Genomic DNA, 14,447 nt, shown 5'->3' on the forward strand with positions numbered 1-14,447 from the left:
AGAGCAGAAAGCATTGATTTCGAACTTAAACACTGTTGTTTTAATAAAACATGCTCTAAGTATTCACCTCTGAATACAGATTCTTTTCAAAACAAACCATTTATTGAATTAGGTGTGTGTTTACTACTTATTTATTTATAGAACTAGAGTACATGTATTAGTATTCGTCTTAAAAATCCAGGAATCACCTGGGCTATAATTTGAATCATCTGCTGTATATTGCTCCAACATTTTGTTAGCATCTGTCAAACAGTTGGATTATATAGTCCCTCAGGCTTAAAGGTTTAGATATCCATAAATCCTCTTTAAATATGTCATTGCCTTCACCCATACTGACATTGTCAGTGCCCTATCAGACTTTTCCGAAGGGCAATATGAAACAATTTAAAAGGGCACTGGTGATTGATGAAGTTATTATTAAAAAGCTATTCTTTTAGCTGATGTTCTTTAATTCCGGGATCAATAACATAGGTGAAGGTAATAATGCTCCTTCTCTCTCATCCATTTCTCTCCGTCAGATACCCCTGTCAAAATCACACTAGGACTTCCCATTGTTTAAGGAAAAACCAATGAATAAAATATAAGCGAAAATTGTATTTTTCATATGAATAATGTAAAAGAGGACACTCTGTTGGCACCCACATCTCAAGGTGAGACTATATTGTTAGTTTCCCCGCCTGGCCCATGCTTTGTTCTTGTTTGGTACAAAATGAGAGGATCCAATTCTATCAGGATTTCTGTTCTGAGGGACACTTTGCCTCCTCTGCCAGGGTATGTTATTCCAGAGACTTGAAAGAAAAATTCCAAAACCAGCATGAGGTATGTAGTGTCAAGGCTATGCCATATGGTAGATCTTGGAGAATATGCCAAAACTTTTCGCCACAACCCCTTTTCTTCACTCTCACAAACAACTGCTTCCTACTAGGAGGTAAATTGAAGGAGATGAGGAAAGGACAGATGAAACATTGTGATAGATTTATATACTTAAATGACTAAAGATGACACTTGACTGATGAATTCATGCCCAAACTGTTCTCTAAGGAAATTTCAGTTTGACATGCTATTTGAAATAAAAATCCAAACCAATAAATCTGAAGCTCTACATTCACCATTTGTTCCATCTTTGATAGGCCAATAATCTCTCCATTGAGCAGAAGGTGTGACTGAACTCTGTTAGACAGTCATGTGATTTATTTTTTATGAACAGAATAGGGAAAACAAGGAGTGGATAACACTTTTGAACTGAACTGCCACTGTATGATACATGCACAGAAATAAATTCACGAAGCCTGTATGACTTTTCTGGGTTTTCTGTATTGATTGTTTGCTCTGTATTTATAGCATACAGACAAATAAAGTAATCAATCATGATACATTTAGGCTAAGGCATATATCATTGAAAAGGGGACATGTTCTATTTCCTTCATTCCTTTTAAGGAACACAACCGTTGGTCATTTTCCTCTTCATCCCATGTTTATGTTTTATAATTGATGAAGATGATTTATAGTGGTCTTAGGGTTTAGAGCAAAGTATTCTTGATTTATTAGTTATTATTTATGTGCTCTCTTAATCTAATTTATAGATTTGTATTTGTAGAAAAGTCGTTATTTTAAGTGCTATAAAACTTGTTTTATCCATTTGAGAGCAATGCCTGCTGATAAACTTAAAAACCTTTGCCTGTACAAGTAAACAAGGACCACCTGGACGTACATTTAGTTTTGTCTAGACCATCTTATTTTTGAAAGAGGTGTAGGCTCAGCCCAGACTTCAGAACTTCTGAAGAACCAATCTTTGTGAAGTACAACCTTTGGGCGATCCAGCCTCTGAATTCAGACCGATCTATGTAACCTTTGCTCTGCTTTCATCAGATTTTTCTATACTTTGTTAACATCAGTTCAGTCAAACACATGAAGACATTGCTCTGCTCTTATCCATTTGGGATCTTTACACAATCCAATCAGCAATGACATGTTTTCTCAGAAGAACATGTAACTAGTTAGTAATAACACCGTACCAATAGATGTTTTAAAGCCATTATTTAAAGTCATGTTTACCATGAAGACAAAATCATTGAGACATAAATCAAGACAATTATGTACATTCTCAGATCAATACACAGATATGATACTTATGACATTAATATTGAAATTGATGTGCCAAAACAAACAAACTAACTAATTAAATCAGCTGCTACATGATTATTTTGAATCAGTACCTTTGAAAACACTCCACAGAAGTAGATGCAATAGCATGTTAGAGAAACAGGCAAAAATATGCAATGGCTGTGACACAGATCTGCAAGAGAGCTACCCTGCAGTAAATAAATATCTAGAACAAATCTGCATGAAGCTCCTGCCAGCAACAATCCCAGCAGAAAAGCTGAAAGTGGCCTGAAAACCATGCAGGGGTAGATCAGATTAGTCAGCTTTCTGACATTTGCAAGCATAAATAGTCTTTAGCTAAGAAATCTTGAAAAGCACAAGAACTTACCTTCATTTCCCAGCATTTTCACAGCGAATGAACATGTAGATAAAGTCAACATGGTCCAAAACTGCAAACAGCGCTGACAGGTTTCTGATTCTGTCCTCAAGTGGTCTGAGCACTCTGTTGTGAATAATGTGTGCAACCGGTGAAAAGTGCCAGGTTATAAAGGCCACCCTGTACACCTGTATGAATGATTGAATGTTACCACTCCAGTAAGTGCTATCCAGTAGACCCAGGCATTTTAGTTCTTGTTAAATCTTTAAATGGAAGAATACAATCTCAGTGGAGGGGAAGTGAAATTCTCAGCAACCTAACAGAAGAAAAAAGTCAATAGCAGTCAGGTAAAAGCAGAAAAAGTAAGGATGGTTTCCATTCCAGTCAACAGCACTTTCCACCAGGTGAAATGCATTTGTTGTTGTTAATAATAGTTCACCTACCTACTCCAAGCATTAGCATGTTCATGTGTGTTTTGAGAGTAAAATTAAATGAGCTTTTTTACAATGCTAGACTATCTGAGACTAATAAATCAAAATGCTTATGCAGCTCCACAAGTGATAATGATATTTTGCTAATAGGTAAAATTGGTTTCAATAAAAAAATAGATTCTAAAATGTACAGATTGTTTTCCCACTAATGGGAAAAATGTAATTTACTAATGCTACTTGAACTAAGACAATGCAGCTTTTATATATAAAATTAGAATCACAGTCTTCTTTCAAATAATTAAATGATGCTACACTGCATGCACACACATATATCAGAAATTTGGCGTAACTAGTGTCAAGTATGGCAAGTATGTAGTTAAATACTTAACAAAATATTAAAAAAACACTAAATACAACAAACAACTACATACCTCAGCAGGTGCGTGAAATTTCGCCGACGTTTATGTAGCGTACTGCCCCTTTAATGAAGGACACGCCCACTCAGCATGTGACACAACACGGAAGTTAAAATAGTCTTTTGTGAAATGTGAGATCACGAACTCGGCGGCACATAAAACTCCTCTGTGTTATAATGTCCACTGGCAAAATGTTTATATCGCATCTTTGCTTTCTCAGTTTAACGTCTGTGTTTCCACTTGGACGTGCGTCGGTACCTGTCGTAATAAACACTTGGCCATTCAAGGACGCAGCGGCTGCAGGTCGGTAATAATACAAGTTCAGATCGGACAGATTGGTTTTAAATATTCCAGTCAGTCACAAGTTAAGTCACATGATATGAAAATATAATGTCACCCTACATATACTTCAGTATTCATATCTTATTAGATACGTTGCAAGAAATTCTGCAATATACTGCACTTCCGCTTTTATTTAGAAAACAGATCACCTAAATAATCATCTACTGAAGAGTATTTTTAATTTTCTTTTCTCCAAGATATTCTTTAAAGAGATGTGAAGAAGATATAAATGGGTTCAATTCTCACAATGTCGATTATTGTACCTCATAGTGGAACAAATACATTGTGCATAACATTAGACTTAATATGTAATGTTGTGGAGAAGGCTTTATGAGTTACACCATGAAGACAGGTTGGATTAGATAAGTTAAGGTGAAATACCAAAACATATTTAGTTTGGAAGTGATTTAGTTTTGACTAGTAATAGGGCATTTTGTTAACACACACACACAACAGTGAATGCAACCTGGCTTAAATGGGAATAATTAATTTTACCCATTTTATGATACTATATTTTTTATATTTCTTTTCTGATTAAATACTAATAGAATATTCAGAGCTGAAATTGTTTTTAACTATTTAATCATTAGTTGATAAACACAAATTAATCAGCACTAATTTGCTACATTACATTTGTGTCATAATCTGGTTCTGGCTTCTTAAATGGGCTAAACGGACTGAACTAGAACCTCAGACTAACTGATAAAGAAAACATTTTGCAGCATAAAAATGTTTATATTTCTCTTATTTTTAATGTTACCTTTTCTTAAAAACAAATCTATGACTAATTTTCCACTGCAAAAGGTTCCATATGCAGCATTTATAGGAATTCCCCTTCATACTATTATCATACTAAAGTGACTCCACTGCAGCTTAATCATAGAAGTGCAAGACCATCAGCGTCTTGTATGGGGATAGGAACCCACCAGGCTTTTTAACTGCCATTGCCAGCTCTTCCCTCACTCCATTTGATTCCCTTCAGGATGATACATTGGGCGTGTTGAAATTGAAACTGAAAATATTTCAAGGTTGCTTGTGACTTATCTGTCAAGTGGATATCCACTAGGTGCACAGCTCAATGTGGAGGAAAAAAAAAAAAAGAAAGATAGAAATCGTGTTTAAAATGTGCAAGCAACATATCAAACCTGTAGATGATTTAAGTCAACTTACAAATCTCACCATTTGATAGATGGATACCCTTTAATTTATCAGATGTACGCCACTTATTTTCCCAGAGGTAGCGATGAAAGTGAAAAATGCACCCAGCTCTCTGTTCTGTAGGTAGATATTTAAAACTGTAGTCTGTGAGCCACTAGTATTGATCCACCCATGCGTATCTCTTTTCCTTTAGGGTCCTACAGAAGCAGCTGACAATAGCAGGATAATCTCTCTTTCCAGAAAATGGTTGTAATGATAAGTTTGATATAGATAAAAAACAATTATGTCCTGAGACAAGAGCACTTACCAAAGATGGTGACGAACAAAATTTAGAGCTGGATGAATCATAAATGAAAAGAGAAGGAATTTGTGGTAGTTTCCTGCTGAACACAGAGTAATGGTCTGAGAATTTAATGGCAAGCTGGTGACAGTGGTACCAGTTGGCATTTTGATCCCCCATGGGCACTTAGGGGATCAGTGACCAAATGCTTGTCAGCTCTGTGTTTAATAGGAATCCATCATACTGGTCATCGCTTGTATAATCTGAACCTTTAATTCCTCTGCCAAAGATGTGAATTTGCCAAATTCATTAAATTAATTATAATATTTATGTTCAACTCAATCCAACATACAAAGACACAATTTCCATTAAAGCATTCTGTGAACTGGGATGATGACATAATTCATTATATTATTATCAATTTGTTTACAAAAAATTGTTTATTTAACCCCAAATTGACACTGATTTATAATGTAATATGAAATATATTTCTCACAACTATAGCTTGGAGTGTCCTGCGGTCCGGTGGCTCTGCGTTGGATTCGGTGGAGAAGGGCTGTGCCCGCTGTGAAATTGAGCATTGTGATGGCAGCGTAGGCTATGGTGGGAGCCCAGATGAGTCAGGAGAGACCACACTGGATGCAATGATCATGAACGGGTAAACCATGGACATGTTATCAAAAGAAAAATTAGGAAATTACATGGTACAAAATATATTCTAATGCAGCTTAATGAGATAGTTGAGACTGATAGCATGGAACATCTATGTTCTATATCTTGGACTTGTGGTAAGAGCTTGAATGCTGCTATCTGAAATCCCCCAATCTGAGAAAATATGTAAAAAAATATCTAGAAAAAAATGTTTGTGACTAGTTCTTTGATCAGCAATGACCGATATTTAATTGAAAATGACCTAGCTCTTTACCACTTTAATTGGGCACCTGGAGGTGTCAACATGCTGTGCAACTCTTTTAATTTGTGCTGTCGATGTCTACGCATCTTTAACATTTACAGACTTAACTGGTTGACCTTTGCAGCAAGCCTCTCTGTAATGAAGCACTAATTAAGAGTCTCATTAGGACTTGAAAGCTTGCTAATTATTAGGTGGCTAAATACAAACATTTACATACTCACAAGTTATTATGGCAGGCAAATGTCAGCCCATGACAAAGGACAAGCAGCAAGCTTTTGTTATTACTCTCTGGAACATCACTTCTTCCATTTGGCTGGAAAACTGATTTTTTGGTTATAGGACAGTCATGAATACATTGTGGGGAGAAGATGGTCTCCCACGCACTATCCAATACAGTTGCATAAGAAATACAGTCCACATTCACCCGCAGACATATTGTACATTGATTGAGAGCAGGAATGGAAACACCTGCACAATTTCATGCAACCCAATAGAACAGACCTGGAAAAAATACTCCACCTCTGAAAACCTGGCTGAACAGTGTTGAATTTTTTATCTGGTTGGCTCAACTGTGTCGCAATTCTTCAGGCTTTACTTTGCCATGGTGGATAAATATTAGAAGCACCTCTCAGTGTATTACAATCTTTGTCACCACCACTACCTCCTACTGCATCAAAAACTAAATCACAAATATGATGTAACTACACCCTGACATTGTATCAAGCAAGAGCATTTTACAATAAGATGGCAATCAGCAGCCGCTTTATTAGCAGTACAGTCCACAGTCGTGCAATCCAATCCAGCAGATCTGCCATGAATTCTACCTTTACAAGGTTGTAATATCTCAGTCTGGGTTGTTTCTTTACCTCATTGATGAGTGTTTCTTGTGGTCTTGGGGTCATTTTGAATGGCCGCCCACTGCTTGGTAAAGTAGCCACAGTCCCAAAGTGTCTCCATTTGTAGATTGGTTGCCTAAATGTAGACTGGTGAATTTCTAAAGTCTTAGTGTGCTGCGCAAACTAAGAAGAAAGTTTGAGTGGTTTTGAGTGTTTTTTGTCAGTCAAAGTAGCTCTAGTCTTCACCTCCAAACTAATTTTCTTAACTTATTCTAACACCTGACTCCAATTAGTTTTTTTGAGGTCAAGGGGGGCCACATACATGAGACATCCAAAGAATATAACAGAGCTAAAGCAGTTCTGCAGGAAGAATGGGCTAAAATTCCTCCTGAACGATGTGCAGGTCTGATTCACAGCTACAGGAAGCGCCTGGTCGAGGTTATCGTTGCCAAGAGGGGTGGGAAGGTCAACCAGTTATGAATTCACATAATTTTTCTAGTCGAACTGTAAGGGTTTTATGGTTGTTTTCAATATAGACATGAAAGGTCAGATTTTTTTTGTGTTATTATTTTAGGTACATCATATTTGTTAAAGATGAAGATCAGATCACATTTTACGAAAGTGAATGCAGAAAACCATGAAATTCTAAAAGGTTTTCTATGATTAGGCTTTTTCTTGCCACTGTATAACACTATAAGAGGATAATACATGGCAGAGCTGCTGTATTGGATTATAGTAGGTTGTATAGGTCTACTTTATTAAGCGGGCACTAAATATAAGTGTAACCGATGTATTTATTTCAGGGCATTTCTTTAAAACGCATGACATATGCATATGACCTATAAAATTCATAAATAGGCATTGGGCACTGTACATTGTGCTGGTTAGTTAGTTTCAATCTCAATATATAAGAGATTAAAATAATATCTATAAATTCGACTTAAAGGACAGGTAAAATGTCAGTCAAATCTGTCTGTGCTTAAATTCCACTAATTACTAAAAACAAATAGGGTTACAATGGTGGGGACAGCACCTGAGACCTCAAACTGTCACCAATACTGGTTATTAAAGGTCAGTGATTGCTGTCTCTCCAAACTACCAACATACCAGGTATGTTTATTCATGTTGTATTCTTTGTGAGCAGAAATACAATGGAGGTGGGGGCTGTTGCAGACCTGAGAAGAATCAAGAATGCTATTGGAGTAGCAAGAGCTGTGATGGAGCTCACTGAACACACACTGCTAGTGGGAGAATCGGGTATGTGTGTATTAATGTGCACAAAAGGATGGATATTATTAGAAATACAGTCACTTATATAAGCAATATGCAAATTATTGTCATTGACGATGTGATGTCTACTAACTACGATAAGTAGTTAGTAAGGAATGCATAGGTCAGAGCTGATAAACATAAATAGAATTATAGTATAACAGACATGTGCCTGGAAAGGCCACGAAATAATAATTGTTGCCCATTAATCTAAGATATCAGTCATAATGACAAAGCGAACATATACAAGTCCTGTGGGTAAGTCTCCGTAGGCTTCTCCCAATTAGATTTAGGCAGTTTATCCTATTCTTCCTGGTAGATTGGATGGGACGTGTCTGTGAACTGCCATCTTCAAGTCTCTCCACAGTTGTTCTTTGAGGTTTAAGTCAGGGCTTTGGTTGGGCCACTAAAGGACAGACTTGTCCTGAAGCCTCTCCAGTGTTGTCTTGGCAGTACAGCATGATCATTGCAATACTTAAAGGTTTGTCCTCATTTTCTCTCCTAAATGCTATGTAGCAAACTGCACGTGGGCTGGATGACCTGGGAAGACTCCTGGTTGTTCCTGTCTTTGTATATTTAACAATTATTGAGGTCATTGTGCTCCTGGGATAACTCAAGGCTTTAATCCCGTTAATCTGACCTATGTCTCACCACAAAATGGTATTTTGGAGGTCTACAGAAAGTTCCTTAGATTTCTTGGCTTGGTTTTTGCCCTGACTAACACTGAATTGTGGGATGTTACAGATACAGTTCTGTGTTTTTCTAAATTATGTCTAATCAATTCATTTTGCCACCTGTGGCCTCCAGTCAATTTCTAGACTCAACTCAAGGAACAAAACAAGATTGCACTTGACCGCTAAGTGGATTTCCACATCAAAGGGTCTGAATACTTTTGTAAATTAGAGACTTCACTTTAAATATATTTATTTATATGGATATATGTAGTTTCACTTTGTCATTATGGGCTATTGGGTGTAGATTGAAGGGCAAGAAGTGATTTTTTTATCCATTTTAAAATAAAATAACAATATAGTTAAATTTGCATAAAGTGGAGGGGATGAATACCATCTGAAGTGACTGTACATAAAAACATTTTTGTAGCTTTTTTCATGAAAGCTGTAAATGAGCTGACAAGGACAAGGAGCACTCCTGTGCTTTAAAGCCAGACCTGAAACCTTTTATTTCCATCTAATAAGAGTTTTCTAAATCAACTAATTTGGCTCGTGTCAAACAAAAAATGATAAGTACACTTTTTAAAATGGTATACAGTGAAATTTAAATTAATTTGGCTGTATTTATCTAATCTGAACCAGCATTCTTAGCATGATTGCTGTTTGAAACGGTAGCCACTTAAGGCTTCCTCCCTCGCTGGGTAAAGCTACAAGCCTAAACAAGATGAGATTGCCTCCAGTCCCTTCTTTGTTTGTGACCCTTTGCTGTCTTATAACTCTGGGTTTGTGTAGACCAGAATGTGTAACTGACCTGAAAGTACTACTTCTCTCTTTATAGCGTCTGTGTTTGCTGAAAACATGGGCTTTATTGCAGAAGACCTGACTACCAACAACTCTGTGAATATTTTCTTACAGTGGCTGAAGGGCAACTGCCAACCTAATTATCGAAAGGTGTGTGTATGTATTAGAATGTGTGTTTTTCTCGTTCTTGTTGGCTACAGGCATGCTGCTTCAAAAAGATTGATATTAAGCTGGGAAATTGACAGGCATACTAAAGTAGTTCATAAAGTCAGCTTTTGTTTAAAGGTGATGCCCAACAGCACTGATTTGTTGCAGTTCTTCAAACCTCTCCTGTTCATTTCTCCAGTTGCATCCCCAAATCTCCAGACTAAGATTTCTTTTTTCCTTTTAAGTCAGCAGTTATCGTTCCAGAGGGAGTGCGCAGTGTCTTATTGATCAGATTTACACCATTCACAGCTAGGCATGCCCAGCACAAGGACAATCCTCAGTTGGTGGTCAAAGGCATCTTCACTATAAAACTTGTGTGTGCCTCAGCAGTAGCTGGAGGAAGAAGCCAAAGCTGATCACTTTTACCGTGCAAGTTTTTCCCAAAGACGTTAAGTGCGTTAATCAAAACTTGTTATAATGGTGCAGACACATGGTGATGGAAACAGTGTTTGTCTATAAACAGTACATCTGTTGTATGGATTTGTTTCTGCCATAAATTACCCAATCCATAAACATTTATTTATGACAGCTCCATTTAAAAAGTTTCCAACTTTCTAGCTTAAATCTTGAGAAAGATCATTTTTCCCCTTTTACTTTGTTTACTTTAACAGACTTTTTTGAAAAAAAATCATATTGTTGCTGAGGTCACTGGAGAACAACTATACCTCTATTATTCATAACTAAATACCCTTCTTCCAAGGGTTTTACCTTCACCTTCATGAACGTTTGCTTTATGAATAATGCACAGGCACTTTCATAAAACAGTCTACTTGAGCCCAACTTTACTTTACCGAGGGCATGATAAGAGCTTAGTAAATGAAAACAACCTTATTTAACATTTAAAGTTTACCTTTTATGACTTCAAGTCAGGGTTTTCTAACAGTTTACCTGAACTCACAATTTAGACATTTCTAATCAGAATTCCACTTACCTGTAACATCAAAGGAGTAGAAGACATTGGACGAACTTTTAACACTCGCTGCAGGTCAAGCTCGTACACTCAGTCATTCTGAGTAGTAGAGCAGAGCAGATGCCTTGAGGTAGGAAGACAGTGAAGCCGTTTGTCAGTCCTCTCTACACTTTAACAAATATTCACATCTTGTTCCCTGTGCTGACACTAGAATGAATGAGCAGGTGCAGTAGACTTACTGCCTCAATAAAACATGATATCTGACTGCTGGAAGATGCATTTTGATAGCAACTGGAAATTAAACTGGAAGGTTTTGTTCTTGAAATGGTTTAATGGTGACTAGGCCATTGGGAACACATTTTTGTAAGGTTGCAAATCTAACAAGAATTCAAACTGTGCAGTATTGAGTACTGAACTACTTGGTGACAATAGGGCTGATAGTTGAATTAAAACATATGCCTGCAGATCAGCATGTCTTGCTTGTGTGCTATTACAGTAATTAGATCCCATGATAATGGCTTTATGCAAGCAGTGATGAAGTGTTTCCTTCTGTCAAAAGAATGTGTTTCCAGATCCTTCCAAGACCTGTGGACCATACAAGCCCAGGACGATACTGAAACAGAAGGGGAGGACACGGCAGGCTAATACACGCTCCCATGACACCATAGGTAGGTTTTATCAGTTAACACCAACTCTGAAGTCAATTTAAACCAGAGTGTAAGCACTTTCTCTTAAAACCTTGTGGTGACACTTCTGTTGTTCTGCACTAGGGATGATTGCTCTTGATAAAGACGGGCACGTAGCTGCTGGTACAACCACCAATGGACTAACTCACAAAGTTCCTGGGTATGTGTACTGGGTTGTGTTGATGTTCATGTCAAAGATGAGCAAAAATTGTATTAGTCATTTTGAGTGAGCAAGTTCATTCATAGCCTTCCCGGAACACATCTGTAACACAATAATCTAATAATCTGTGTTGCAGCCGTGTTGGGGATTCTCCAATTGTTGGGGCAGGGGCCTATGCAGATAGTTCAGCTGGTGCTGCTGCTGCTACAGGAGATGGAGATGTCATGATGCGTTTTCTACCAAGGTACAGCCATTGTCCATTCTATAACAAAAATTCCTATTAAATTGAAATAGATTTTTGTATTGAGGTACCACATGGAAGAAATATACAGTGATGAATAGGACATTTAAAAAACAGAAAAGTGTTTTTATGCCAGAGATGAATTGACCCACTAAAGCATGTAAGTAATGTGAAAAAGGAAAAAGTTTTGCAGTCTGAGTAACTCTTATTTACTCGTTTATTTTTTACAAGTTTAATTTAGGTCAAGTAAAGCCAAGTAAGAGTTCTTTATTAATATCCAGATTACATCCACTCCACTCAACAGTCTGCTTTTAAATAAAAATGTAATGTAATGTATGAAAATAGATTCTAATAGTAAACATTATTCCACTCTAGATTTGTGTCGAATAAAAATTCATGAGACATGTTAACCAAATTCCCACTCCTGTATGCATCCTAACCAGGCTTTACGTTCCACCCACCTTTCTGAACAACGTTTGAGTTAAAGTACGTGGCCTTTTTCTTGACAAGAGAATTATGTTTCAGAGAATATGGACATCTATGACACTCAGTCTCTTAAAACAGCCAATTTCTGGTGTGAATCTATTACTGCAAGTGCGACAATACTATTATAAAGAGTGGAGGTGTGACTGCATTGCCCCGAAACTGTCACTTGTACATTCCACAGAAGAGGCGAGATTTCACTAAAGCTGATGTTTGTTTCCAGGCTGCGAGAATGTCAGTCCCCCAAGGTTTTTGTATGCTTTATTTATCCAGGATAGTTTGGTGAGCACACATACTGTTTTGTGTTTCACTCAGCTTTACATTGCTAGTCACACACAGCCAGAGGGGTGCTGATTTCAATCAGTTTTCTGAATCACTTCCTAGAACTATTGGGAGTTGTGCTTTCAAGAACTTGCTATGAGTGGATTTCAGTGTATTATCATTCAGTCTCCATGCTCAGATGTTTCACAGCAGTTTTGAAACTGATAAATGTGGTTACAAGCCTACCAACAAACTAGCAATAATATCCTATCGCCAGCAATAAACAGTTTTAAAACTACATCTGCTGGTGGCATCTCACTTGTTTATAACATTTGGCTCCAGGCTAATTTAATAATTCAAATTTCTCTCCATTTACTGATTTTGTATACTTTAACACCTGCAGAGCACGAACTCCACTGTTTTTGAAAAATCACATTTAGTCAGTGTTCCTTGACATTATATTTGTTTGCATTAGATTTAGCTTGCTCCATAATTGCTAGCACATCCCCATCATCATCCTGGTTAGTGGCCTTGACAGTGCTTGTTAGTTTGCCTCATGTGTACTCCATGTAATCCTGCCAACAGTTACTTGGCCGTGGAGCTGATGAGAGCCGGGGCAGATCCCTCGGCAGCCTGCAAGACGGCCATTTCCAGAATCAAGAGGCATTACTCTGAATTCTTTGGAGCCATCATCTGTGCTAACACAACAGGGCATTATGGTGAGTGTTTGGGTTCACAAATGCAGACTGAACCATACTGCTTTCTGCCAAAGGTACTAAAACACACATTCACACCTTTTTCTATTGCATGTGATTGAAAATTCTTTAAATATTCCTGATACCTCTGCTAACATCAGATTAAATTGACTGAAACTCTTGGAGAAACAGAAAGAAAATTAAGCACAAACAAGCTACAGAAACACTGCCAGCTTACCAACATACCTGGAATAATATCTAGATCATTTGATCAGAATATATATATATATATTTTAAAATAAGATCAAATTTTCCAACACAACTGATTGAGTTATTAAACTTGATGAGTCACCATGGCAACAACAAGCATGTTTGTCACATTTTACTATGTGTAGGAGGTTAATTTCTGTACTTAACAACTGAAACGAAAGTCAAAGATTTGAATAAAATGTATTTGGTCCACGTTTTTATACAGAGAGTTGAAAACCAGTTGACTTGAAGTTATTTTCTCCTGAAAGTATGTCATAGTCATATGTCACCCAAAAACATCGGCACAATCCATTCTACCTAGAAACTGCTTTGTTCTCATGACAACAGCGAGAAACTTTGAAATCAGAGTGTCACCTAAAAAATGCATGGCTCCTTTGGGAAAACTCAAAAGGATAACCTTTTTATCTTCTTAACAAGCAGTTTCTTCCATTTATTACACATCAATGTATGTAGCTACCTGCACAGATACTGCACATCCTCTTTTTTTTTTTAAATAAATCATTAAATCAGAATGCAATGATACTGAAAACAGCTTGATCAACATGTTAACAGTTAAATAAAATAGCATTCAGTAATCCAGTAATAACCTGCACCATAATGACAAGGGGCTAAAGACTTTTGTTCTGTTGTTTTCTCTTTCATCTCAGCTGCAGCCTGTAACAAAGCCCCTGGCTTGTCCCAGTTCCACTACATGGTGTCAAACTCTGAGTCAGACATACCACTACTGAAAACTGTTGACTGCTTTTAAATGGTTTGATTTTGACATCTCTTTTATATGTTGACATTAATTACCAGTCTTCATGCTGTATTTTTATGCTTATAACTTTAGCTTTATTGTTTGAATAAAATGTAAAAAATTAAATACATTTGTTACTTAAAACTTTCATTCTTGCAGCTTTGACTTAATTAGATTTATCACACTGTACTTGTGATCAACA

The 14,447-nt window shown here is 37.0% G+C and overlaps 1 protein-coding gene across 1 annotated transcript; it reads left to right on the top strand.

Moving 5' to 3' along the window:
- The first annotated feature begins 3,428 nt into the window (after nucleotides 1-3,428).
- On the top strand, nucleotides 3,429-14,375 carry aga (aspartylglucosaminidase). Its single transcript, XM_026357807.1, has 9 exons — nucleotides 3,429-3,629; nucleotides 5,611-5,764; nucleotides 8,000-8,112; nucleotides 9,634-9,746; nucleotides 11,273-11,381; nucleotides 11,484-11,559; nucleotides 11,696-11,803; nucleotides 13,130-13,263; nucleotides 14,157-14,375. Exons 1-9 carry the CDS (start codon nucleotides 3,503-3,505, stop codon nucleotides 14,255-14,257), a joined length of 1,035 nt encoding a protein of 344 aa, XP_026213592.1. The 5' UTR covers nucleotides 3,429-3,502; the 3' UTR covers nucleotides 14,258-14,375.
- Nucleotides 14,376-14,447: the final 72 nt, after the last annotated feature.

The sequence above is a fragment of the Anabas testudineus genome, chromosome 10 (assembly GCF_900324465.2).
Source record: "Anabas testudineus chromosome 10, fAnaTes1.2, whole genome shotgun sequence".
NCBI lineage: Eukaryota > Metazoa > Chordata > Actinopteri > Anabantiformes > Anabantidae > Anabas > Anabas testudineus.

What these genes read in the sequence shown, in the direction of transcription:
- aga (XM_026357807.1), top strand. Translation starts at nt 3,503, where the DNA reads ATGTCCACTGGCAAAATGTTTATATCGCATCTTTGCTTTCTCAGTTTA. An exon ending in GATGCAATGATCATGAACGG is followed by an intron (nt 5,765 to 7,999) that starts GTAAACCATGGA and finishes CTTTGTGAGCAG; the next exon opens with AAATACAATGGAGGTGGGGG. An exon ending in TAACACAACAGGGCATTATG is followed by an intron (nt 13,264 to 14,156) that starts GTGAGTGTTTGG and finishes CTTTCATCTCAG; the next exon opens with CTGCAGCCTGTAACAAAGCC.